The 25,376-nt window shown below is 44.0% G+C and overlaps 1 protein-coding gene across 5 annotated transcripts in view; it reads right to left on the bottom strand.

Annotated features, from left to right (window-relative positions):
• Positions 1–25,376, bottom strand: part of XIRP2 (xin actin binding repeat containing 2) — a 1,007,304-nt gene that overhangs the window by 226,898 nt on the left and 755,030 nt on the right. For all 5 annotated transcript variants that reach the window (XM_085645384.1, XM_085645388.1, XM_085645386.1 and 2 more), the window contains one exon: positions 323–471. In XM_085645384.1, the coding sequence (XP_085501510.1) occupies positions 323–471 (149 nt within the window). The remainder of the gene's footprint in view (positions 1–322; positions 472–25,376) is intronic.

Raw genomic sequence — 25,376 nt, forward strand, 5'->3', positions numbered from 1 at the left:
GCACTTACGCGAGTTTCAGCTATTGACATTGCAATTAACAATGCCTTTTATTTTTGTTTACGTTTTTAAAACATAAATACAAGGCATTGTCATTTACACTGCCAATAGCTTAAACTCGCGTAAATGCGAGACCTATTGCATTGCAAATGCTTGTTTATAGAGGAATCCCTAAACGTTGACTTGGCTTGCAAGAAGTGACGTCAATGTGTTCCAACGTGTTCCCAATATGGTCTCTAAAACAATTCACACTCTACAACCAAAATACGCGTCCAGCTCATTTGGGGCGTTTGTAATCGTTTAAAAACGTAAATAAACAGCTTACGTTTGAAGAGGAGTTTAGCTTTTTGGAAACCGCAGCCTGGTACATCGCCATTCTTTCTTTCAATGGCGCCGCCTCCTGCAGATCCAAGAGTACAGAGGCGCTGCTGGGGCCGCTCTTGTCAGGAAGGTGCTTGCTTGACTCACTGGAACCTGAAAACACAGAAAGCAATCACTTACGATATGCACAGTGAACCTTTTTAGAGAAGTGCGATGACAACTCTTGAATACATTAGTACAAAATATTGCAATGTATGTTCTGGCTAGCAGCAAAGTTCATATTCATTAAGGTAAGATATAAGATTTGGAAGAAAAAATAAAGGCAACAGTTTCCAACAGAGTTGTTCTGAAACGGATTTCAATTGGGGAAATGAATATTGTGCTAGAAGAGTCTCCCCAGAACTTTTTGAATCGAAGAACTGCGAACTTTCCGCCCATTTGTATTCTCAGTTTCTCTTTAAAAATCTTAGAGTTATATTCTTAACACTTTAAGCATTCCAATAGCACCGTCCTATTGCGCGTGCCTTTGTTAGCCTTCTGTAAACCAATCAATGGTGCAGAATGCAGCCGGGCATCACCGACAGTGCAGATCAGCCGCCTGCACATCTTCCATGGCCACCAAGCAGTGAGGAAGGAGCCTTGTTAACTCCATCTCTCATCCTTAGCTCTCTTCAGACGTGACAAAGATGATCAAAGCATGGATTGTCTACTTTCATCGTACCAGAGTTTTTGAAGGAGTAATATACAGACATCAGGGAATTTTACTATAAAGTGCCGCCTGTTGAAATCACTAGTGGACAGTTCCCGCGCACCTACCGAATACTGACCGCTGTGATTTAGGGATTGCTACACAGGGTCAAAAACAGGCATCGCAGCTCCCATGCACGGCCCAAGGGAGCCTGATGTATGAAACACCACCAGGGATATTACTCAGTGCTCCATTTGCAAGCAATGATCCACGTAATACAACATATTTTCAGTCATGGAGCACATGGCACATGAAAAAATGTAAGTCTCCGCTTTAGAATCACACCTCACACCTCCAAAACACTGCATATGTTTTGCCTGCAAAGGGAAAGCAGACCTGTCAACTCATACTGTGCCAACGCGTGTCACACAATTCTCAGCGGAGGAGTGGAAAAAGGAAAAATACAATGCTAACACTAGGGTATTTCCATTTTATTTTTCCGTTGTCAGGCAGGTTTACGAGGCGGGTGGGGCTTGGCTGTCGTCACAACCAGCAGAGGAGTGTTTGGGGCACTAAAGTGCGCATTCCTGCTTGGAGAGCCGTCTTGGACCGGCCAAACCGTCATGACACTTTGCAAGATCTCCACCGGCTGTATTGTACAGCCTGGGTAGAGAACATGCGCAGGCTCCTACTCCCAGTCTGAGCGCCAAACCACGGTGCTCACACCAATCCAAGGTTGCTGTCATGGTGACAGCAGTGTTGTGATTGCCTTATGGGAGCATGTGTGTGCTTTCTGCTTCAAGCACAACCAGAGGAGGACTAGGAGAGGAGCCAGCCAGCTGACCAGCAGCAAGAGAAGTAACTTTTTATTTTATTTTTCTATCCCCCGCCCCACCCACACTAATTGGTGGCAGCCGCGACTGCAATATTGGCTCCCTTCACACTGTCACCCGGTGAGGAGCGGATATCAAACCGTGCCAGGAAAAACAAGGTAGAAATCACAGCAGAAAGTGGATTTACAGCTGGTGTCTTTTTGGTTTTGGAGGTTTTTAAAAACCAACGTCCACTATGGGGTGTGAAAACATCCCAGGACATTGGCACCAGTCTGATTTTCAGACGAGGAGGACTGTTGGCGTAGGGTGCATAAGTGCATCCTAGATAGATCGGGATACAAGCTCTCTGTCCCTGTCCAAGGCCACGCCCCCTTCTCACACAGTGAATTTCTTTCTTAAGGTTGGCAGCTCTGGGAAAGTGAGTCATAGGTGATGCCGTACCCTAAATCAGCCGCAACAAATAGTGTCTTTCCAGTGCTTAATTTGAAGAAAAAGAAGATGTGCAGGGGTCTAAAATATTTTCCTAGGTGCCACCTACCAGCACCAACGACTGCCAGCATCACCAAATCCCTGACGGCCTAATACTGATTTTCTCCCATGCCTTTTTCTTACTTCCTCCTACACTTTCAGTCTTGTTATCTCGCTCATGCAGGTTCTTTTTCATCCCAGATTTCTCCCTTTGCCACTGTTCCCTCTATATCTCGTCCTACTTACCTCTTAACTTTTCTGTCATCACCCTACTCTTTTTCTCATCTTTAGACTTCGTCCCAGAGGAAAAAGCATGTCCCCCAGAATATAGTGCTGTGTCCACCCCAGCAGCCACCTGCACAACACACATTACTCATATTAGAACATGGACACTTGAGTTACAGCTTTAGTTCTGGATCTCCACATGTAATGGGAGTACATTACACTCTTGCAATGTTTCGATTTTCTCAAATATGGAAGAGGAATGTAAAATATGCTACCTTGATTTATAAACCCTGGCTCTTCGACTGAACCACAGACTAGCTCTCCCCCCTACAGCCCCAACCCCCAGCACCTTGAGACCCTCACGGGAGAGTAGTCGTGCTTGATAAGTCATTGATTGACTGATGAAGCAAAACAAAAAACACCAAGACAGTGTCCCTGTAAGGGAGCACACTTGTTTTTCTCTTTTCTGTCTAGATTTATCTAGATCCCAAGAGATTGGTGGGATGTGTATATAAAGTGCCGGTGGAGGGGTTCCCACAACTAGATTCTACAGTTCCCTCCCTCCAGTTGACTTGAGCACGATTCTGTAGTAAGACCTCAGGTACACCATTTTCCAGGTTATAACCTGACCTGTGGAACAATATCTCCTGAAGATCCGAACTGCAATTTCACACGAGGCATTCTCATTTTCTCTGATGCTCCTGTTCCATGAAGCTATATTTAACATTTCTCCTTCCCCAGGGTATTGACTTTTGTACAATATGTTCTTTAGAACACTCTGTGGAGCTAACGGATGCAGTGAAAAGATGCAGATCTCAAGCCGCATATGGGTTAGGAGGGATGTTATGAGTAATGCCGTATTAAGATCATCTCCACACTCCGTAAGAAGAAAAAAAGCCTGCATTGGGGTTACAGGCAACTAACCTAGGCTACAGTAGTAACAATAACCCTTGACTCATAACCCATGTAGCCACTTAACGAGCTCTTTTTATAAAACAAACCTGAAGTTACAGATTGTGATCAACAAAGGCGAACGAAAGCAAGGTAAGTGCATGGTGGTTATGGAAGATTAGACTTGAATAAGACATACATTACACATCTCTCAGCCTTTTATCAAGACAACCTGTACAAGGTAAGTGTAAACAAATAAGCCCTATTCACAAAGGTATTCTCAGCTGTTTACAGCAGAAAATATCTGCATTAATTACCGCCAGAAATCCCCGTTACGCGTAAATGTGTTTATTACAGTGCATTTCTCCACAATGAATGGAGAGAAATACGCAGTCATTAATCTCACCGAAGAGCCGGCAGGTGAGGGTTGCAAGGATTTTTTGCCTTGGAAATTAGGCAGCATTCACAAGCATGAATGTTTGTTACATTCCCAAACTCCTATCCGACTCATTCCCATCCAGGAATGGTTGATGGATAAGCCCTTGGTTGGAGTGACTTCCTTTCCAGGATGGGAGGCAGAATGGCTCATGCCAGTTTGGGCTGTGAGAATGGCTTTCGCCTACAAATAGAATTCTGTACCAGGGGAACAGGACTCCATGCGTCATGGGACATGAAATTCCCTGTGGTCGCTTCAAAACCTGGATTCCACCTCGTGCTTCTTTCTTCCACCTTCCTACTCTGTCAGTCACCCTTACAGGTTCTTTTTCCTCCATACTTTCCCCCTGTACCACTGTAATGTCTTGTAATATTGCATTGTTCGATATATTATACCATTACAATGTAATGATGATAAAGCAGTTGTACTGTAGAGTAGGCCCTATCTACAAAATGCACATTGTCAAGTAAAAAAAATTATATAGACATCATCCCATTGGTATAAAATTAGGTAATTAAACCTGCGTGAGATGAACATTAAATGGTCGTCATTCATTAATGTATCCAAAAAACAAATGTAAAATCAGATTTAGCAAAACATTAGCAGGTAATTCGGACTATTTCTGACAGGCGGAATGCACTAATTTTGTATTTCTATGTAGGACCTGCAGGATCTCATACCATAAACTGATTTTGAAAGCATCCTTGCATGTTATTATGCCAAAAAAATACGTCCGCCTGACATAGCAAAGGGCTGTGCTGGTTGGGTATAGCCGGACAGGAGAATAGTAGACACAGCCTGCAGGCCATATTACTTCTAAATGCTCACCACTCCCTCTAAATCCCTTAATTAGCTTCAAACGAAAATAAAGTCGAATTATTCTCTGCCTAATTCTTTTTGAAAGAGTTTCTGGCTTTTTGTATTTACCCTCTTCTGCCTTTCTCTCTTTTGCTCAGGGTCAATGGCAGACTATGTCAAATAAACCCCAGCCCCCAGAAAAGGACTGCTGATGCTCACCACCTGCAACCACCAGCAGAAATTAATCACTGTATTCATGCATATTTTCATTATTTGTGGCCTACAGCATATGCTATGTGCTTTTCATCACTTCCACTCCCGTGGCAATTTATGAGTAAAAATCCCAGCAGCTTGTACTTTCACAACATAACTCTCGAACCTGCTTTATTATGCAGACTTCGTACTGCAATTACATTTGCATGTAGGACAGACCGGTGAAAAACAGCAGACCTTCAAGGTTCAGCACATCAGGGCCTCGTCAAAAGGAATGCTGACGCCCCTGCAGGATGTGCTAGCAATCCCACCCTTCACAGTTTTTCGAAACCTCGCCATTTTACAATTCCTTTCTATTGAACATAAATAGTCACTCAACTGCTCAGTTTTTAACTGTGCTAACAACACTTATGTGCACATATTTTTTCATGAAACGATCTTAAACGACGTCGAACCATTTCTACTTGATATGCTACTTCCTACATCACCAGAGAAGTTTATTAAATATCTCTGCTTTCCTGTTCCTTCGTGAAAATGAATCACTACATGTGGCATCGGTTTCAGACAATCTAAGCAAGATCTAAGATTAATACTATTAATCGCACGTTCATGCATATAATATTCTCACACTGGATGGCAATAGTGCATTTATATCTGCAATACCCTCATTTGCCACACTTAATCCCTTATAATCTACTTACCTTAGCCTATTGGGTTTAAAGACAATATTTAACAGTCAGGTACATTTGCCAGCTTCCTCTAGGATGACACAAATTCATGATTAACAGATTTCGAAGACGTTGGTTCTAGGATTCAATTTTACCTTGCAATATACACCCTTCATATGGGTTTATTGTGTTTCCCAGCGCCCAGATACCTCGCTAAGGTTACTCCATAGCGCTTTACAAATGAATTTCACTATACTATTCAGCCCCATTAGGCTTAAACACACAGAACACCTCCATTGCATCCCATGTATTTCTTTCATGTGTTTCACTGATGAGTTTTGCTACTTAATGACGAACTTCCATATGGCCTCATCACTTCCGTCTTTCTCGAGTTCAAAAACAAAGATGACATCCTTTTGCTTTGTTAACACCTCCTGTAATGAGTGTTGCTTCAGGACTCTTAATCCACTTGGCTTCACCTTTCCTCAGCAGTTGTTCATAATTACTCACTCTTTCTTGAAATTTGCTGTGGGCTTTGCCATCGACGTTTTAAATATCACTTCACAGATAAAGTAAGAATTTCTAAACAGTTTGCATTCTAACTGATGGTTTGATTGCTACCAGTGCCTTTTTATTTGTGGATGTGATTATAATTGTGCGTTTTTGAGGCAGGGATTCTGGCATCTACGCGCCTTATAAAATTAAATTAAATGGAATGACGTCCACGAGGATTCATATTGCGGTGCTCCCTATAGTTCAAAACCACTGGGAAGCCCATTACCATTCCCAACCTATGACCTTGCTCACATATTTAAACCTTTAATTGTTGATCAATGGCCACAATGCAGATCTGATTGGATGGATACAAATATGATGTATTGCTATTAATATGAAAGTGAATGAAATGTTTTTAATTTTGTAATCTTTTAGGGAAATATTTTTTCTTCTTACAAACGACTAGAATTTAACACATTGGATAGATTACTACTTTTCCAAAACTTTATTCCAACACACTTACCGACTACAGCATAGAAGCACATAAATCCCTGTAGAATTTTTCAATTTATTGACAGTGTATTCACTCAAACGTATTATGAATCTTAAATGTGGTCTTAACTGTTCTCTTTTGGTGATCTTCACTCTCTGTAACAACAAAAATAATCTGATGATGCCGAGACACTAGGGTCAGCTTTTGCAGTACACCTCCAAGGATGCCTCTATGCACGAATCATCCTTAGATGTTATATTTTTCCATTAGTCCTTCTCAATTTCTCCTAGCCCTTATTATTTTAGATGCAAGTATGTTCCACTTCATGCCGGTAGGCAGATTACTTTTTGGTTGAAGAGATTTATATGTGGCACATCTCTCCTGCTCGTGGTAGCCACTAGCATCTTCTGAAACATGTAGTGACATCAGCTCTATTTCAGTTTAGAAGGAAATAAAGGGGCGTCAGTGGATATTTATTGGAGAGGAACACAACTCTTCAGTGCCTAGAAGCCTCGTCATTCTATTTGAAATACAGTTTAGAAGAGTTTTCGGGTTGTCTTCACTGTGACAGAACTTTGTGGATGTGCCAGTCGCCGCATTGCTTCAACAATAAGTACTTCCTCTAATATCCATTTTTAATCAGCACATCCTTACAACAACAAAATTTCAGCCCTTTCATAGTCAAATCCTACTAGTGCTGTATGTTACAATTTAGTTCTTTCCCCAGCTCGTTCAAGTTCAAGGTTATAAAATTATAATATTCCCTATTAGGAAAGGACCAATAATAAATTTTACATCTATGATCGAATATTCTAGTCTAGCAATTAAAATGTTATGTTCATCTTTTGTGTCAGAATTCACATTATAGCGTTATTTCACGATGCAATAATTGTATTCTAATTTCATTTATATAGCGCTTACCACCTCTGATGGTGTACTGAAGCATTTTATGATAGGTTGTACACTACTCCTTAATAATGTTTATATAGCTTCAAGATCTTTTGATCAGTTCTGTTCACTTTGTAGTCGTTACTCAAGTTAAATTTTTATTTTTCACTATGCTTCTGCAATTTGAATTTTGCAGACAATTTGGGCATATTTTCTCCTGGAATAAAAGTGAGACTAACTGTGCCTGTGCCAAAACCTGCCTGACCACGATTTTCCATTGACTAGCGCTAGCCCACCTAAAATTTCATGAGGACAAGTTAAAGAACCTCCTTTTCGGAAATTTCCCTCTGCAGTACTGGCGCTCTTTCTGGCCAGACGAGTCCCCCCCTGCCATCACCCCATGGTGAACCTACAAAAAACTTGTGGATATTGTTCGATGAAAAACTATGCTTTGGTCCTCAGATTAAAAACTAATCGGGAACATGTTTTGTTATCCTGAAGGCACTAAAGAAATTCTTACAGCTGCTCCTTACCAATGCAAGGAAAACTATCACCCAAGCCCTGATCACATCACGAATCAACTACGCCAACGCGCTATGTGTGGGCCTGCCTGGTTACCTCCTAAATAAACTTCAGGTGATTCAGAATGCAGCGGCCAGATTATTACTTAATCTCCCTATAAGAATGAGTGTCAGGTGGCATCTTCGTGACCTCCACTGATTGCCGGTGAAAGAGAGGGTGAAGTTTAAATCCCCGGTAATAGTTTACTCTGCCCTCTATTGTCACGGCCCGGCCTATTTGAGAGCAAGATTTAGCTTCTACTCACCGGCTAGGCAACTATGTTCTTCTAACAAGCTAATGGCGTGCGTTCTCAGGTTCCTCAAACAGAGGGCCGTTGCAGATCTCTGTCACGGATGGGGGCAGTGGCCTGGAATCAACTCCCAGTGGAGCTTTGTGCTCTAGGTGACCCGAAGGCTTTCATAAAGACTGAAGTCCCTACTTTTTAAATAGTCTTCTGTGATCTGTCTAATCACCCCACAGAGCAGGTGCCGGGAAACTCCTTGGAGAAGCTGTGTGCGCTACAAGTGCTGTTAACATAACATACCAATTGAAGATTTAACAAGATCTATGAAGTTACCGGTTTATTTTGGTATGTGAAACTTTACGGTCGGTGGATTAGAAAGGGTATTGGTGCTCCTGGGAAATGCGCAGTGGGTGTTTACTAGTGAAAAATTGGGATTGCGGTGCATAAGGGTAGGGAGAGCCACCCTCCTCCTCAACGTATGGATAACCACTGATAAACCAAAATAACAATCCCTTGCACACGCTAACGGTGTATGTTAGATATCATTAACAGTAACAAAAACACGATTGATCCTCCGTTGAAAAAGTCACTTCAGTTTAATCTCGAAATCCTTAGCCAACACGTGTTTCGTCGCGCTTTATGGCTGTGCGCAGCGACTTCTTCAGGGCTATGGTCCCTTTGTATGGACCCTTAGTTCCGGTTGTATTTCCAACCCGGAATGGGTTCTAAAGCTCCATTGATAATTACACAGTTAAAGGCTTCAGGGTATATTGTGTCCCAAATTCAGTATATTTCAGATGTCAGTTTCTTGAGTTTGGATCTTATGGTATATTAATCTTAAATCCATCAAGAAGAACGTCTGTGTGGTGTAGTAAAACCACTCTTAGGGGCTGAACATGTCCCAAGCCCTCTGTTCCGTAGCAGGGCTGTCTCCGGCGTGTCTGCAGAAGAACTGTATGTGCCTCAACTGTATTTAATGTCTATACCAAACTACAAGAATAACGGTGTAACTTTGAAAATGATGAGGCGTCCAGCTACAAATCCTGATATTTTAATTCAATATAAATTGGATATCATATGTGTTTTGCAAAATCAATAAAGAACATATTGTTTTATTCAGATAGCTCCTACATGCCTGTTATCAAGTACTCGGATTCTCACTAAAATAGCTTGCATAGTGAAACAAAGTCTGAACATAAAGTGTGACTATGAACTGAAGGAGCTGAATATTGTAGCAGAAACAATAGCACTTAATTTTCACCCTTCATATGTTAAGATAAAAGTCAATCCTACATCGAGTGTCCTCCATATCTGAACCTAGTGAATGTATCAATGACATACCAACCAAGGGCACTTAATAAATGTTAAAAATTGGCGCTTTGCTCCACAGGGGTAAAAGAAAATGTGATAATTCCATATTCTGGATAAATATACAAACTCCTGAGGGGAATTCCAGTGTTAGAAAATTATAGCCATGCATAAATAATGGAAGGAGTATTATTCCATGGGCAGATTGTCTGAAACAAATGATACATAAATTGTAAAAAAAAAAAAAAAAAACACTGAACTCCTTGAACATGAAAGCCATTATTCTGTCATAAGTGAATTATGAAATAGGAGCTGCCAAAATATAGCGATCGCTCATTACCACTGTCTTATCTTACCAAAAATATATTAAATGGAACAGAATGGCTACCTGGTGAGACAATAATAATGACAGCAAGATTATTGGTTCAAAATTTGCATTGGTGCTCTGATCTCTAATGCGTCCAACAGCAATATTCACAGTTTTCCTGAAAAAGGTGTGGAGATGCTTCTATGTTGAGGTTCAATAGTTCTGGTATCTAAGCAACTGAAAGTGCAGAACGAATCCTTGTATTATAAGTTACAAAATAATTTACACCAGCAGGTATTTGATGATTATGTCAACATAAAGAGAACCTGAAGAGAACCTGCTTTGTGTACCAGCAGAATAGGGATATCCTTCATAGTAGTGCATAATCAAGACCCATAATTGAAAAATCTGAAGCAGATTCATGACTTTTTTTGTAGGCTTTCACCCTTTCTTTTGGGATAACCTGATTTATCATGTTGGGAAGAAGAAAAAACAGAGTGCAGTCATACCAATTGAGTGGACCGACAGACATACTAACGATTTAGTTTTGCAGACTCTTTCAGTGGTCCCCCGTGGTAGCAAATAATGTACAGAAACTCCCGAATGAACAATAAGCAACAAGTAAGAGATGCTATTAGGAGTTAAGGCGCAGCTGTGCTAGAAATGTCCAAATATTTACAGGACAAGGTTGCTAATCATTTTATTCATATGTTATGTGATGATAAATGTAACTTTAATTTCAAGAGTGCTTGAAAGGGAGGAGTTTCGAAACCACCATTTTCACGGGTCTTGGGGTCTAATAGGAGATTTATTTATTTCATTATTTTGCTATTTGTAGATTAAGATTGTTAACTTGCGGATCGTGATCTTACTGCCCACCTGATGTTGAGGATCTTCTTCATAACATTGCCTAAAAAGTAGCACATTATCATTAGTGTTTTGTTTTATTTTTAAATTTATCTACCCCGGAGTCCTTAATTGTCTATGAAATTTAGACTCCTTTAAAGTAAATGAACAGAAACAACAAAAACAATATGCACGCTTTCCCATTTGATATCAAGCTGAATACTGGTTTCTGTTTTTATACCTTCAACATGGACATTTGAGATGAAGATACCAACTATCCAACAAGGCCATATTAATACTGATCTCTTAATAGCCCATAGTGCTAAACTTGGAATTTAAATGTATTTGTCACAAGCAGGTTCAGACAGGTCATTGTGCCGCTCTGGCACCTCTCATGCAGGCTGCAGATTGAGGACTGCGGTCAGAGCAGGATGAGCTACCACGACTCCAACAGAAAAGACCTCCAAGACCCTTTCTTGTCACGGTCCCCTGCAATGTGGGACTGGTTTGAACATGTTCTACTAGTGCCAATTTTGGTTTCTAAAACAGCCCTTGTCATAAAGAACTATTGACCTAAGATGACAATAGAACAGGGGTCTCCAACGTTTTCAGTACCAAGAGTTACTTTTGTGCAACAAAAATTATCCTGAGCTACTAATATTATTAGTGTTGCAATAGTGAACACACCATACAAGCATACATTAGTTGCCACGCTATGCTAGATTATCAACAATGATCACCTCAGTGCATTAGGCAGGGTTACTACTAGTAGCAATTTGAAAAACTGTTTTTGTCTATCTGGAATGACAGCAGCCATAGTTGCTACTCTCGCACCATCAAGGTAGTTCTATACATAATAAGTCCCTCCATCGCTACATGATTTATCATTTAAATAACAGTTTTAAAATTTGGGGGGAAATTCAAAAAATTTCTTCTAAATATATTATGAGTTCTGACAATGCACACATTTTTGTCTTGACTACACACTTTGAAATTTTGTTACAAATATTTTCACCCAAGTAAAAGCTTTTTTTTCTCAAAACAACAGCTTATGAGTTCTGAAAAATACACACTTTTCAATGTTGGTATGAATTCATTAATTTAGCCAAACAAAAGCCTGTAATTTAGGAGGCTGAGCAGCACACAGGAGAGCTACTCACAGTTATATGGAGATCTACCAGTAGCTCACGAGCTTCTCGTTGGAGAAACCTAGCGCTTCATTAAACAAGAACCTAAAAGAAAAATACATTAACTAATAGTGACAAAATGTATTTAAAAAAAATCTTTCTGATTTTTCCTGCAGCTATAAAAAACATAGTACTTTGAAAAAAGTTTTGTTTGGTGTAGGAAAATACAACATAACTTGCAACATAGCTATGCAAAGTGATGTATGTATGTGCTATTATTGCCCAAAAAGAAAGACTGCCTGGTACCAGCTCTTTTCTGAAGAAAGTGAAACAGTTTCTTCAAAAAAACAACTTCCGAACTGCTGTTCAGGCCATCATATTCACTCATGTGGTTGGTGGTATTGACTTGGTCCATGGTCTCCCTGACTCCACCCTGCCACCATTAAGGGTAGCCTACATGGCGCAGCACATCTCATTTAGGGCCTGAAGAAATATGATCACATAACCACCATCCTGATGAAAATGTGCTCCCCTCGCTGGCTTGCACCATCTTCAAAACCAGATGCATCATTTACAAAGTCATCACCGCCAGCTCACATCTATGGTAGGTCTCTGCATACCGGCAGCCAGGACGCCATCAGACTGCAGACTAAGAAATGCAATAAAATACAAAAACGAGATAGCAGGCCTGCTCATCAATGCACCCACGATCTGGACGAACATCCTCATTTTCATCACAACTGCCCCAACACTGTGCCAATTTTGGAAAGAGTTAAATAAGCACCTCCTTAATGAACACTACATCACAAGGCAATAACCGTCCACAAACCAGTTACCTAGCCTGTTGTATGCTGACTTTATGCTCATCCTTGACCCTTTACAGTGCTTTTGTCTAGGTGCACACTATAGAAATCACACATGCTCCGGCCTATTTTAGTATCTCGCAATTATCTACTGGAACCCACTCTGGTCAGATGGAACTTTTTACTTGCCTGATAGCATGGAGGGAAAATTACCGTTATCACAATTACAGTCTGCAATTTGCCATAATCAAGGACTCGAAACTTAATCTCTTGGCTCTCTGGTTTTTATTATCAACATAAAGATTTGGAGATACAAAGTCCTCAACACGAGGCACAACAAGTACATAGGCACTAAAACAAATGCTACTCTACGAAGAATCCGCATACGGCTAAAAATAACTAAAAGTACAATCTCTAAAAGCATGAGGTAGAACACTACCAAGCAAATGTCGATACTAGGGACACTGAACCATACCATCTCTGTCCCTACTCTGTACTAGGTGACATCCCTACATAGCAATCCCTTGAGACCCTCATCAGAATAAAAGGTGTCAGATCGAAACTTCCTAAGAAGTCCTCACTTAGAGAGCTTGGTCTAAGTTGCCCCCTCTACCCTTCGCCTAGCCGTCCTCTGCTTTGGGCTGCCCCGCTCTGCTCTGCCTCCACCCTCGGGGCGCTGTCCCTAATACAGTACCCCAAGTCTCCGAACACGCCCTTTGCGCCTCCTCTCCTTCCGGGGTCGTCTTTCAGTACTTTTCCACAGAGCGCTGTCCAGTTCCATCGTCCATCGCTTGGCCTTGAGTCCCAGACGCCATCCGCACTAGGAGTTACGATTGGCACATTCCAATACACTCCCATGTCTGGCTTTCTCTACATAATTCAAATTACGAACAAAGAGCTTCTCTACTAACGAGCAACTGTCCTTGCACCTGGGGTGAGATCATGCAAAGCAGACATTCTTCACATCTTTTAAGTTGCAATTTACTACAGCCTAAAACCTCTACTGGAATAAATCCTTTTTGGCCTATTGCCCTTGGCTAACATAAGAAAATACCAGGCCTTTCGCCTCAACGATATATGCGAATTCTGGCCACTACTTCGGTTACACAAGCAGGTTTCAATCACAGTATTGACATTTACGTCTTTCTTTCATGTGTGGTCAACCTAAACAACCTACAGACACGAAGTCTGGGTACACATTTCTAACACCACGTTGCATTTCCCGTAGCTAAACACTATACATTTCTCTAATACGTTTACCATGTGCTTGTACATAGCTAGCACTTCTACTAAAAATCGATATAGGTTATACAGTTGTAATACATTGCACACGAAATCCCTGAGTACACATTTGGTTATATACGGGTGCCGACTAACAGTGAATATAACGCACCCCTACAATTCTCAAACTTTTAAACGCTACATCAGTTCCCCCCTTTGATGACATCCGTCATCACACCATTACATTTCCTTCTTCAGAACTGATTTAAACCGTGCTAGTCATAACATTTCCATGTCGGACTCCCTCCAGTTTCTTAAGACTCTCATATTGCTGCTCCTGGAGCTTTGCCAACCTCCTCTCGTTTGCTTTTAGAGCTCTTTCAACCTTGCCTCCTTGATACCACTTCCATGCCTTCACACATCCCCACAAACAGATCACACAAACCACGGCAATAATAATTGGTTTCAACACTGAACCCAGAAATCCCCTTCCCAGATTCGCAAACCAAGTTCCCACTCTTCCAAATCCTAATCCAATCTTCTCCCACACATTCACCTCCGTCAGATCCGTAATCTCCTTGTGAATAGTCGTTATGTTGTCTATGTACTTCCCTATCTCCTTCGAGTTGTCTGGAATATACGTGCAGCATTCCTGAACTTTCAATAATTTGCAGACTCCGCCTGCTTTTGCTAACAACACATCTAAAGCAAGGCGATTCTGCAAGACCATATTCCGGATCGACAACATCTCTCCGGCCACCAATATCAAAGATCTCGCCGTGTTCATAGACAACTCATCAACTACAGTCGCCAACCTTCGGATCTTCACATCATTCAACACCACACCCATACTAGGTATCATTGCTCCGTATATGTCCCCAATCACTGCACCGGCATTTGTAGCCCTACGTTTCCTGGGCGGTCGCTTCGTCTCTAACAACTCCAAGTCCCTTGTGTGATAAATCTTCGGGAATATGATAGCCAAATAGCATACTCCATACCAATTGTCGGGTAGTCTGACATAAGCATTCGTCCCACAAACATAATACACTGTCGGGATTACCTCTACTGGACCTTGCATAAAATTCTTAGCATAAGCTTCCATTGTAAAAGTCTGAGAACAAATGCTATGTCCTACTGCGACCTTCTCCGTCTTGGATTGAGGCCGTGCAATACACAAATTCCCTCTCTGTGCCTCATCCAATGCTATTGGTCCATAACTTCCCTTAGATCTGTGAGCTCTCTCCTCGTCCGTCCAATCTACTGGGCTATCTCCGGTGTGTCGTGTCTCGGTCAACTTTCTATACCTGTCCTCTACTTGGTCTATGAATTTCTTCTCTATCTCTGATAACGCACATGTCAGGTTATTCCTGTGAGCATGCGCCGTATCCAGTTTCACAGTCGGTCTAAAATATTTCAGGAGCCTGTCCTCTTTCTTATCCAGATCATATCTATTCAAATGCTTGATTGCTGGCACCTCGGGAAGTACCGTGTCAAAATTTGAGAAGAAATACTCGAACTGTCTCCTGTCATAAAATAAACTGAGCCATATGCTACAAGAAATCCCATAAGTCAATGGGAGATGATGATACTTGATACCCTCATCCACTGAAGCAGGCAACTGCATGCACACATAACAATCCTTCACATCCATCGCATCAACATACTCATACAGCAACCTTGCATACGCGTTAAGCTTAAAATCACCCTTTGACAAATCCATGTGAAGTCTGCGAACATCTCTCAACTCCGATGATTCCTGTTCGCTAATACTAACACCACCCTGCCCTGGGGTAATAGGTGTGGGTGCTCCCTGAACCTTCCCCTCTTGCCTGTGAGCCACCATGTAGGAACTGATCACTACCGCAAATATGGTGACTACTACAACTCCTATCAATGTGCCTATTATCAGTTTAGCCCTACGATGTGGGTTTACAGGATCTGCCATCTTCGGAATATGCTCAATGTCCAATGCAGTCTCTGAAAGGATAAGTCTCTTTCTCATTAATGTCTCTTTCGTGAACTTAGGCAACCCTCCCTAACTTTCTTCGTTCTACAACGGAAAAATCCCTAATTTTGTTCTTCTTCCGCTCGGCTCTAGGTAATCTTCTTCTTAGGTTACAACCTTTCTCAAATCAATCTAACATAAGCGCCGGTCCCAACAGCTCCAGGACTCCCTGCAATATTTCGAGCTTAAGAATAATCAGTTCTTGTGGATCTGGCACTGCTGTGAACGTCGGGAACTCTAAATTGTCCAAGATCATACCTCGAATGGTACTCAGGAATGGCGGACTTGGGATATGAATCGTCAGAATCCCTTCGATCTCCAATCCCGGAACTTTCAGCAACACTTCCACCCTCTGGAGCGGGACACTGTTGACCAATGTCATCGACCTCAATCTTCCCGTGCTCGGTAACCCTGGCATCAGTCACTTGGTATGCCCACTCCGGGGAAGCGTACTTCCGACTTGGCACTCGAGTTCTCTTGGACCTTCTCACACCACCTTGAGGATTTTCCTCGTCTCCCGATTCTTCTTCTGGTTCTTCCGAAACTGGTGCAAGGTCGGTGTCTGGGGCCAACCTCAGGTTTACCCGGTTCTGCTTTGCGGGCCAAACCCTTTCCGCTTCGGTGGCTCCCCCCGTCTTCTCTCCGATACCCTGTGCACTGACTTCCTCTTCTTCGGCAGAACTCGATTCTGTACTACCCACTGCACCTCTCGCTCCTTCGCCGGTTTCTGGGTCAGTACTTTCTTCACGTCCTCCCCCAACTCGATTCAGTGCGCCATCAGCCGCTTCAGCAACCCTTACAGCTTGACTGGCCCTCTCTGGCGATTCTGTCGGCTCACTGGGATCTTGGTTCTCGAGAGGGGCTGTATCTTCCAAGGGTGCTGGAACTCTGCGGGTATGAGAAGCATGCACCCAGTTCGGTAACCCTCCGCACTTGACAGCAGTGTTCGTAACAAGGATTACTTGGAAAGGGCCACGCCACCTAGCATCCAAACAACTCTTCCTCACGTGCTTTCGGACCAGGACCCAATCGCCTGGGTCCAAGTCGTGGCACCTGTCACTCGCAGCTGGAACCGTTGCTGTCTGCACCTGCTGAGACACAGAACGGACCACGTCAGCAAGGCCTTTACAATAGTCCAGGATCATATCATCAGTGATATTTATCAGAGCAGTGGCAGGTATTGCAGGCAAACGCATCGCTCTTCCCATGAGGATTTCATGAGGTGACAACCCAGTTCTTCTATCAGGCACACTTCGAAGGCTCATAAGGACCAAAGGTAATGCGTCAGGCCATTTCAGAGACGTAGACGAACACACTTTCGCCATCCGAGCCTTCAGAGTTCCATTCACCTGTTCCACTATCCCTGAAGCCTCTGGTCTATAGCTACAGTGTAACTTCTGATCTATATTCAAAGCAGCACAAAGCAATTTCATAACTTTGCTGTGAAAATGAGTTCCTCTGTCCGATTCAAAGGACGTCGGGAACCCGTACCTTGGAATGAGTTCTCTCAATAAGAGTTTCGCTACTGTGAGTGTGTCACATCTGCGTGTAGGGTACGCCTCCACCCACCTGGAAAAGACACATACTATCACTAATATGTACCTCAACCCATTACACTTCGGCATTTCGACAAAATCCAACTGCATCCTATTGAAAGGTCCCCCTGACCTTCCTATGTGGCTCAATGTCACAGCAGTTCTTTTCCCTACATTCATCTGTTGGCAAGTGACACATCTCTGGCACACAGTTTCAGCCACGGCACGAAACTTCGGATTGTACCAAGTCTGACGAAACACTCTCATCATGGCATCCCTACCCAGATGTACAGCACCATGTATCAACCTCGCCATGGGATTCAACAAACCTTCTGGCAACACTGCTCGTCCATCATTCGAAACCCATATATCCACATCTCCCTTCTCACATCCAGCTCGTATCCAGCTGTCCCGTTCTTGATCTGAGACCCCTTCCTGAAGCTGCTTCAGTTCCTCCCATGTGTCAGCCACTGCTAACATCTGACCATACACCACCTCTTCCCCGGTTTCCTCAATGTGGATCTCAGTAAAGTTGCATCCCTGCTCTGCACAAAATCGAGCTACTTCGTCTGCATAGTTATTTCCCAACGAGACAAAGTCGCTTCCCTTCGTGTGGGCTGCACATTTAACAACAGCAATTTCATCAGGACCTTGCAATGCTTTTAACAATTTCCGCACATAATCACCATTTCTTATAGGAGAACCTGAAGACGTCATAAACCCTCTCTGGGACCATAGCTGTCCGAAGTCATGAACCACACCAAACCCGTACTGGCTGTCCGTGTAAATAGTTACACGGATCTTGTCGGCTGCCAAACAGGCACGAGTCAGGGCAATGAGCTCAGCCACCTGCGCGGAGTGTACTCCTTCTAAACAAGCGGCTTCAACCACACCCGTAATGGTGCATACAGCAAACGCTGCTCTCAATCGACCGACACTGTCTCTTAAACATGAACCGTCCACGAAGAAAATCTCATCTGACACCGGGAGCGGTTCATCGACAATGTCGGGTCTCGGTTTGGTGCATAGTTCAGTCACATCGAGACAATCATGGTCCTCACAATCTTCATTATCATCTATTTTTAGAACAGGTAACAGTGTAGCAGGATTTAAAACAGCACACCTCTTCAATGTCACATTATCGGCTGCAAGAATAACTTGCTCATAACGAGTCAGCCTATTATTCGTGAGGTGCTGCGTTTTAGTCCTAGTCATCAACAATTCAACAGAATGTGGCACATGTACAGTAAGTGGATGACCCATCACAATGCTCTCACATCTCTCAATGCTGACACCTGTTGCCGCAACGGATCTGAGACATCCGGGCAACGCAGAAGCTACTGGATCTAGAGTAGCTGAGAAATAAGCAACTGGTCTACGGACACCTCCATGATTCTGGGTTAACACTGCTAATGCGCAACCTTCTCTTTCGCAGCAGAACAATGCAAATGCCTTGTTATAATCCGGCATTCCCAACGCAGGAGCGCTACATAAGGCTTCTCTCAGCCTCAGAAATGATTTCAAACAGTCGTCGTCCCATGGTACCGGATCACTTACATCCTTTCGCGTCAGCCGCTGCAAAGGCTTCGCTTCAAAGGAAAAGTTTGGGATCCACTGGCGGCAATAGCCCACCATTCCCAAAAACATTCTAACTTCCCTCTGCGTCGAGGGAACTGGCATTCTCAAAATCGCATCAATGCGATCTGGAGACACCTTCCTTTTACCCTTTTCAATTCTGTGCCCCAAATACTGTACCTCAGGTAAACAGTATTGCAGCTTGTTTGGAGACACCTTGTGACCGTTCTCTCCCAGGAAATTCAACAACGCAATGGTATCGATCCTGCAAGCGTCTTCTGTCTCTGACGCGACAAGCAGGTCGTCAATGTACTGCACCAAAACAGAGTTTTTCGGCAACACAAGACCTTCCAGATTCTTCTTTAACAGCTGATTGAAAATCGATGGGCTCTCCGTATACCCCTGTGGGATACGGCACCACGTTAATATACGATTTTCTAGCCTAAAGGCAAAAAGAAATCTACTCTCTTCATGTAGGGGAATCGAAAAGAATGCCTGACACAAGTCAATCACTGTGAACCATCCAGCTTCGCATGGGATCTGGAACAGTATCACAGATGGATTCGGTACCACTGGACAACATGGAACAACTATGTCGTTTATTTTCCGCAGGTCTTGCACTATCCTGAACTTCCCACTCGGTTTCTGCAGTCCCATAATGGGTGAATTACATGGACTACCCATGATCTCCACCAGTATTCCCTGCCTAATCATAGACTCAATCACAGGTTTGATCCCAGCAATCGTCTCAGGCGACAGTTTATACTGAGGGGTTCTCGGGAATTCCGCGTTTGGCTTAACCTGTATCTTCACTGGTTCCACTCCCCTGACTAAGCCGATCTCCTCTCCGCTTAGATCCCACACATCGGTCGCAACTGACTCCCTCAAGTCCTGTGGAAGCTCCTCCACTGTCAGAGCCGGGTACACTTCCACGCACCCCTGCTGATTTGCAACCTTAAAGGTCGCGTCGTCATCTCTGGTCTGTACCTCTACTCCCCTCGGGGTACAGTAAATTGTGCAATTGAGCTTACACAATAAATCTCTTCCCAACAGACAAACAGGACTAGAATCGCACACCACGAACTGATGTCGATCCCTAAAGTTTCCTATCCTGACGGGAATCGGTTCCGTCAAGGGGCTAACTAGTCTCTTGTTCGCCACTCCAACCACTTGTATACTTTCTCCCGAGAGGGCTACCCCCGGAACTACTGCTGATCTTATGGTTGACCTGGTAGCCCCCGTATCTACCAAAAAGGTAGTAGGGCGTCCATCGAGTTCGGCTTCCACAAAGGGTCCCTTCTGATCTACCTCTAGTATGGCCCTGAGTAGGCAATCATCGTCCTGACCCAAACTTAACTGCGCCAGCAAATCTGCATCCCTCTCCTCTTCCACTTCGAACATGGGCATCTGCAAATAAGTCCGAGCTCCCTGCTGTATGTTCTGCATCCTGGGTGGCTGGGGAACCTGCACCTGCGAGACGCCTGTCCCCCCTTGCATCGTTCTCGGTACAGTCACCGTCTGTACCTGTTCCGCCCCAGGGACCTGACCCATTCCTCCCTCCATCTGCGGCTGATTATAGGGGTTCAAGGGACACTCGCGCCTCCAGTGTCCCACCTGGTGACACTGGTGACAAGCAGTCGTCTTCTTCAAGATCGCTACATCTATTCCTGTCCTAGGGTCTACGGGTCTCGGCCTTCCCTGACCCTGCATATTCTGATTCCCTGTCTGATAATTTCCCTGTCTTCGCCCCACTGGACCCCCATTCGGCGGTCCCTGAGCCGCTTGCATCTGAATGAGCAATAAGTTATCCTTCATCTTCTTGTGCTTGGACTCAATCTCATCCGTGCAGTATCTAGCATACCGCAAGATCTCATCTACAGGCTTATTCTGCCAACAGATCAAATGCTGCTGTATCATGAGACTGACTTCGGGTTTCAAACCCAGCACAAACTTAGACACAAACTGTCCCATGTCCTTCGTTTCCAGCTCATCTAAACCACTGTACTGCTTAAAAGCCTTCAAAAGTCTCTCATAAAATTCATGTACTGTCTCCTTTGGCTCCTGCACCGTCCTGTCTATCTTCACCCAATCGATGTCCTGGGGTGAAACCTTCGATTTCAACCACGTAATTACCTTATCGTACAGCCTCATTACCACGGGCGACGGACCATTTGTAACTATGTTCCTATCAGGCTCATAGTCCGGCCAATCAACAGCAATTTTACACGCGTTCCACAGATCTCCCGGAACTACGATATCGAATAGGGTGTTCAGATCTATCCACAACACCTTCGAAATCTTAACAAAACGCTCAACTTGCTTGTACCACTCTGCAGGCTTCTCCCTGAGCCTGGGAAAATCATTCGTAAATGATGCCAAATCCCCCCTGCTCCATGGTACATGCACATATCCTCCATTCGCCACCTCTCTCAAAGGAAGGATCTTTACCTCCTGCAAATCTCCTTCAGAGCTCCCTCCTTTCGCTCCCCTAGAATTCCTTTTCCTAGCCCATTTCTCTTGCCATTTGTCGAGCATCAGCCATATTCTCATAGCTACAATCAATTCCTTGGTATGTGACCTTAGACCAACAACCCTTTTCTCTTCCAATTCCCGCTCGGTACAATGCATCCTATGGCTCCCTTGCAATGCTCTAGTCTTGGATAGATCCACCCCATATTCTCTAGCCAAACCCGCCAGTTTCTCATGTGCCACTCGTGCTTTACGAGTCACATCCTTTGCCACAAAAAGCAATTCATCGGGAGTATAGGTCAATACTCTCTCCAGAGGTAGATTCCCATATATTATTTCATCCGCCTCTGCTTTAAGTCTCACTACATCTATCATTCCTGCCTTCAAGGCTCCTTTCAACACCTGACAACTTGCTCCACGTCCCTCATCATACTCGCATTCCGATTCCTGCTCTCTCCTTTCCTCTGGTAGTTCTATGGGAGCAGAGTGGCTCGTAAAGGCAACTGGGGTTGTCCCCGCTCGGCCCATATTCCAGCTCATTTGCTTCTTTGGCGGTACCCATGATCCTAAATCTGGTCTCGACTCCATCAGAGTCCTCGGCCTCACCGGTCTCTCGTCCTCTTCGCCCCTAGATGTGTCCGACACCGCTGCTAATGGTGTACTCCATTGTACAGGGCTTGGAGGTCGGGCCGTTGCCCCTTCCAACTCACTTTCCCCACTTTCTCGCCTAGTTCTCTCTGCCTCTCGTTCGGACCTCTCTCTCGCCTCTGATTCCGGGCTGTATATAGACACAATCGGTCCAATGGTGACCGGTACCCTCAATGCATCCGGTAACCTCATCTCTCCTTCAATCCTTCGGCTGGTCCCCGACTGACCCTGTGAACTCGCTGTTTCAAGCGAGACCAACCCTTCCACTCGGGTCTCGGGCTGGATCGTTACCCTTCTAGTTTCCTCTCTCTCGCTCCACCTATCATCTGCCTCATCCGGGTTATAAGGGGGTGGTCTCCCGTCTAGCAAGCTTTGCAATACATCATCATCAGAATCACTATCCTCTTTCTGTGCTTTCCCATTCCTTATCCCCGTCTCCTCCATTATCGCGGGATACAGTTTCGCTTCCTCGATTGTCTGCACTCTCCATCTTTTCTCCGCTGCGTCCCATTTGGCATCCTGAAACGCCCTAATCGACTTCCTCATCCTCTCCTGACTTCTTCCCTTTTCCTTATCATGCGCTGCTCGGATCCACGCATGTAATGCTTCAAACTGTGCTGGTCTTGGCAAGGGTTTTAAGGACCCCATCACCGTCTTCAGTTGGTACAGCACCGCTAATCTAAATGAGCCGTACCTCGGGAAAGCTAATTCCCCTTCACCTTGTGTAACCTTGTGCCAATTCTCGATCCAAACGATAGTATGTAACCCCACATTCTGTGCCATGTAATGTGCCGGTGTATCCTCGGGAGGAGCTTCTTCTCCCCCGTGGACAACCACATGCCTATCACCTCTACACAACTCTCGCAAAGCCCTAAGGCACTTCATAATGAGCAAATTCGATCTCGCGCTCTATTTACTTCTTGTTCTCAAATCCTCCAATAACAGCGCGACTCACACCAACCGGCCTATCACAGCGCGACACCCTCTGACGTCACCTTCCTTCATCCGCAGCAGTTCCCTTCTCCAAACTCGTTTCACGCTTACTCACGTCCCATTCATACACTGAAATAACCAATTAAGTTATTTCTCTGGCTGTCCGTCCACAGCCTCTGACTGTCCGTCCACAGTCTCTCGACCTTGTTGACCTCGATTGGCGCCCGTCTGCCCCCGTCCGGCCAGAAAAAAACGCCTCTGATAGGTTACTAACACTCCGATCTGCTCACCACAACCCACGACCAGCGTTAAGTTGCCATACACACACGCATTCGCTCCCCCTATCTCGGTCCAGGTGATCGATGGTACCTCACGATCTCCTTTGGGTGGTCAACAAAATCTATCTCAGGTGTCTTCTACACCACAATTCCCGGGCTGCGCGCGCTCACAGCCTGATCTCACAATCACACGACATACACAACAACTCCGCAAGACATCACACAACAAATCAACACCGCAATCTACAACCACTCATTATATTCATACTCACTCCTGGAACTGCTGCTTTCTGCCGCGCTGCTACTCGCCGTCGATGCTCATCTGCCGCCGTCTGCTGCTCGCCATCTGATGATTCAGCATCACTTATCGTCTCTTGGGCCTCAAGGGTCACTTATCCTTATCTAATCTTCCCTCGCTATCAGTAAGAAACCATCCTCGTTTGCTACCAACGGCTCCGGCCTATTTTAGTATCTCGCAATTATCTACTGGAACCCACTCTGGTCAGATGGAACTTTTTACTTGCCTGATAGCATGGAGGGAAAATTACCGTTATCACAATTACAGTCTGCAATTTGCCATAATCAAGGACTCGAAACTTAATCTCTTGGCTCTCTGGTTTTTATTATCAACATAAAGATTTGGAGATACAAAGTCCTCAACACGAGGCACAACAAGTACATAGGCACTAAAACAAATGCTACTCTACGAAGAATCCGCATACGGCTAAAAATAACTAAAAGTACAATCTCTAAAAGCATGAGGTAGAACACTACCAAGCAAATGTCGATACTAGGGACACTGAACCATACCATCTCTGTCCCTACTCTGTACTAGGTGACATCCCTACATAGCAATCCCTTGAGACCCTCATCAGAATAAAAGGTGTCAGATCGAAACTTCCTAAGAAGTCCTCACTTAGAGAGCTTGGTCTAAGTTGCCCCCTCTACCCTTCGCCTAGCCGTCCTCTGCTTTGGGCTGCCCCGCTCTGCTCTGCCTCCACCCTCGGGGCGCTGTCCCTAATACAGTACCCCAAGTCTCCGAACACGCCCTTTGCGCCTCCTCTCCTTCCGGGGTCGTCTTTCAGTACTTTTCCACAGAGCGCTGTCCAGTTCCATCGTCCATCGCTTGGCCTTGAGTCCCAGACGCCATCCGCACTAGGAGTTACGATTGGCACATTCCAATACACTCCCATGTCTGGCTTTCTCTACATAATTCAAATTACGAACAAAGAGCTTCTCTACTAACGAGCAACTGTCCTTGCACCTGGGGTGAGATCATGCAAAGCAGACATTCTTCACATCTTTTAAGTTGCAATTTACTACAGCCTAAAACCTCTACTGGAATAAATCCTTTTTGGCCTATTGCCCTTGGCTAACATAAGAAAATACCAGGCCTTTCGCCTCAACGATATATGCGAATTCTGGCCACTACTTCGGTTACACAAGCAGGTTTCAATCACAGTATTGACATTTACGTCTTTCTTTCATGTGTGGTCAACCTAAACAACCTACAGACACGAAGTCTGGGTACACATTTCTAACACCACATTGCATTTCCCGTAGCTAAACACTATACATTTCTCTAATACGTTTACCATGTGCTTGTACATAGCTAGCACTTCTACTAAAAATCGATATAGGTTATACAGTTGTAATACATTGCACACGAAATCCCTGAGTACACATTTGGTTATATACGGGTGCCGACTAACAGTGAATATAACGCACCCCTACAATTCTCAAACTTTTAAACGCTACATCACACATGAATACATATTTTAATCGTCTTACATAACTTATTGTAAGGCAGTGCATTAGATTAATGTCCATTCACTACGGGAGCAAAATAAGGTAATATTTCTTAAAAGTGCTGCAATAAAATTCAAAACTAATTTGCATTTCAACTTCGTCTAGTTCATCAAATATTGTCATTCTGTCAAATACACTATCTGGGAAATCGAATTTCCTTGTCTTTTAACGAGACAATCATTCTTTAAAAGAGTGACATCTGTCAAGGCCGTAATATTCTAATCCGGTAACTATTGCAAATGTGTGCTGAAGAAAAAAGCACTGGAAATTACGCGCCATCTTTGACTGGT

This window comes from Triturus cristatus, chromosome 3_1 (genome assembly GCF_964204655.1).
Source record: "Triturus cristatus chromosome 3_1, aTriCri1.1, whole genome shotgun sequence".
Taxonomy (NCBI): Eukaryota; Metazoa; Chordata; class Amphibia; order Caudata; family Salamandridae; genus Triturus; species Triturus cristatus.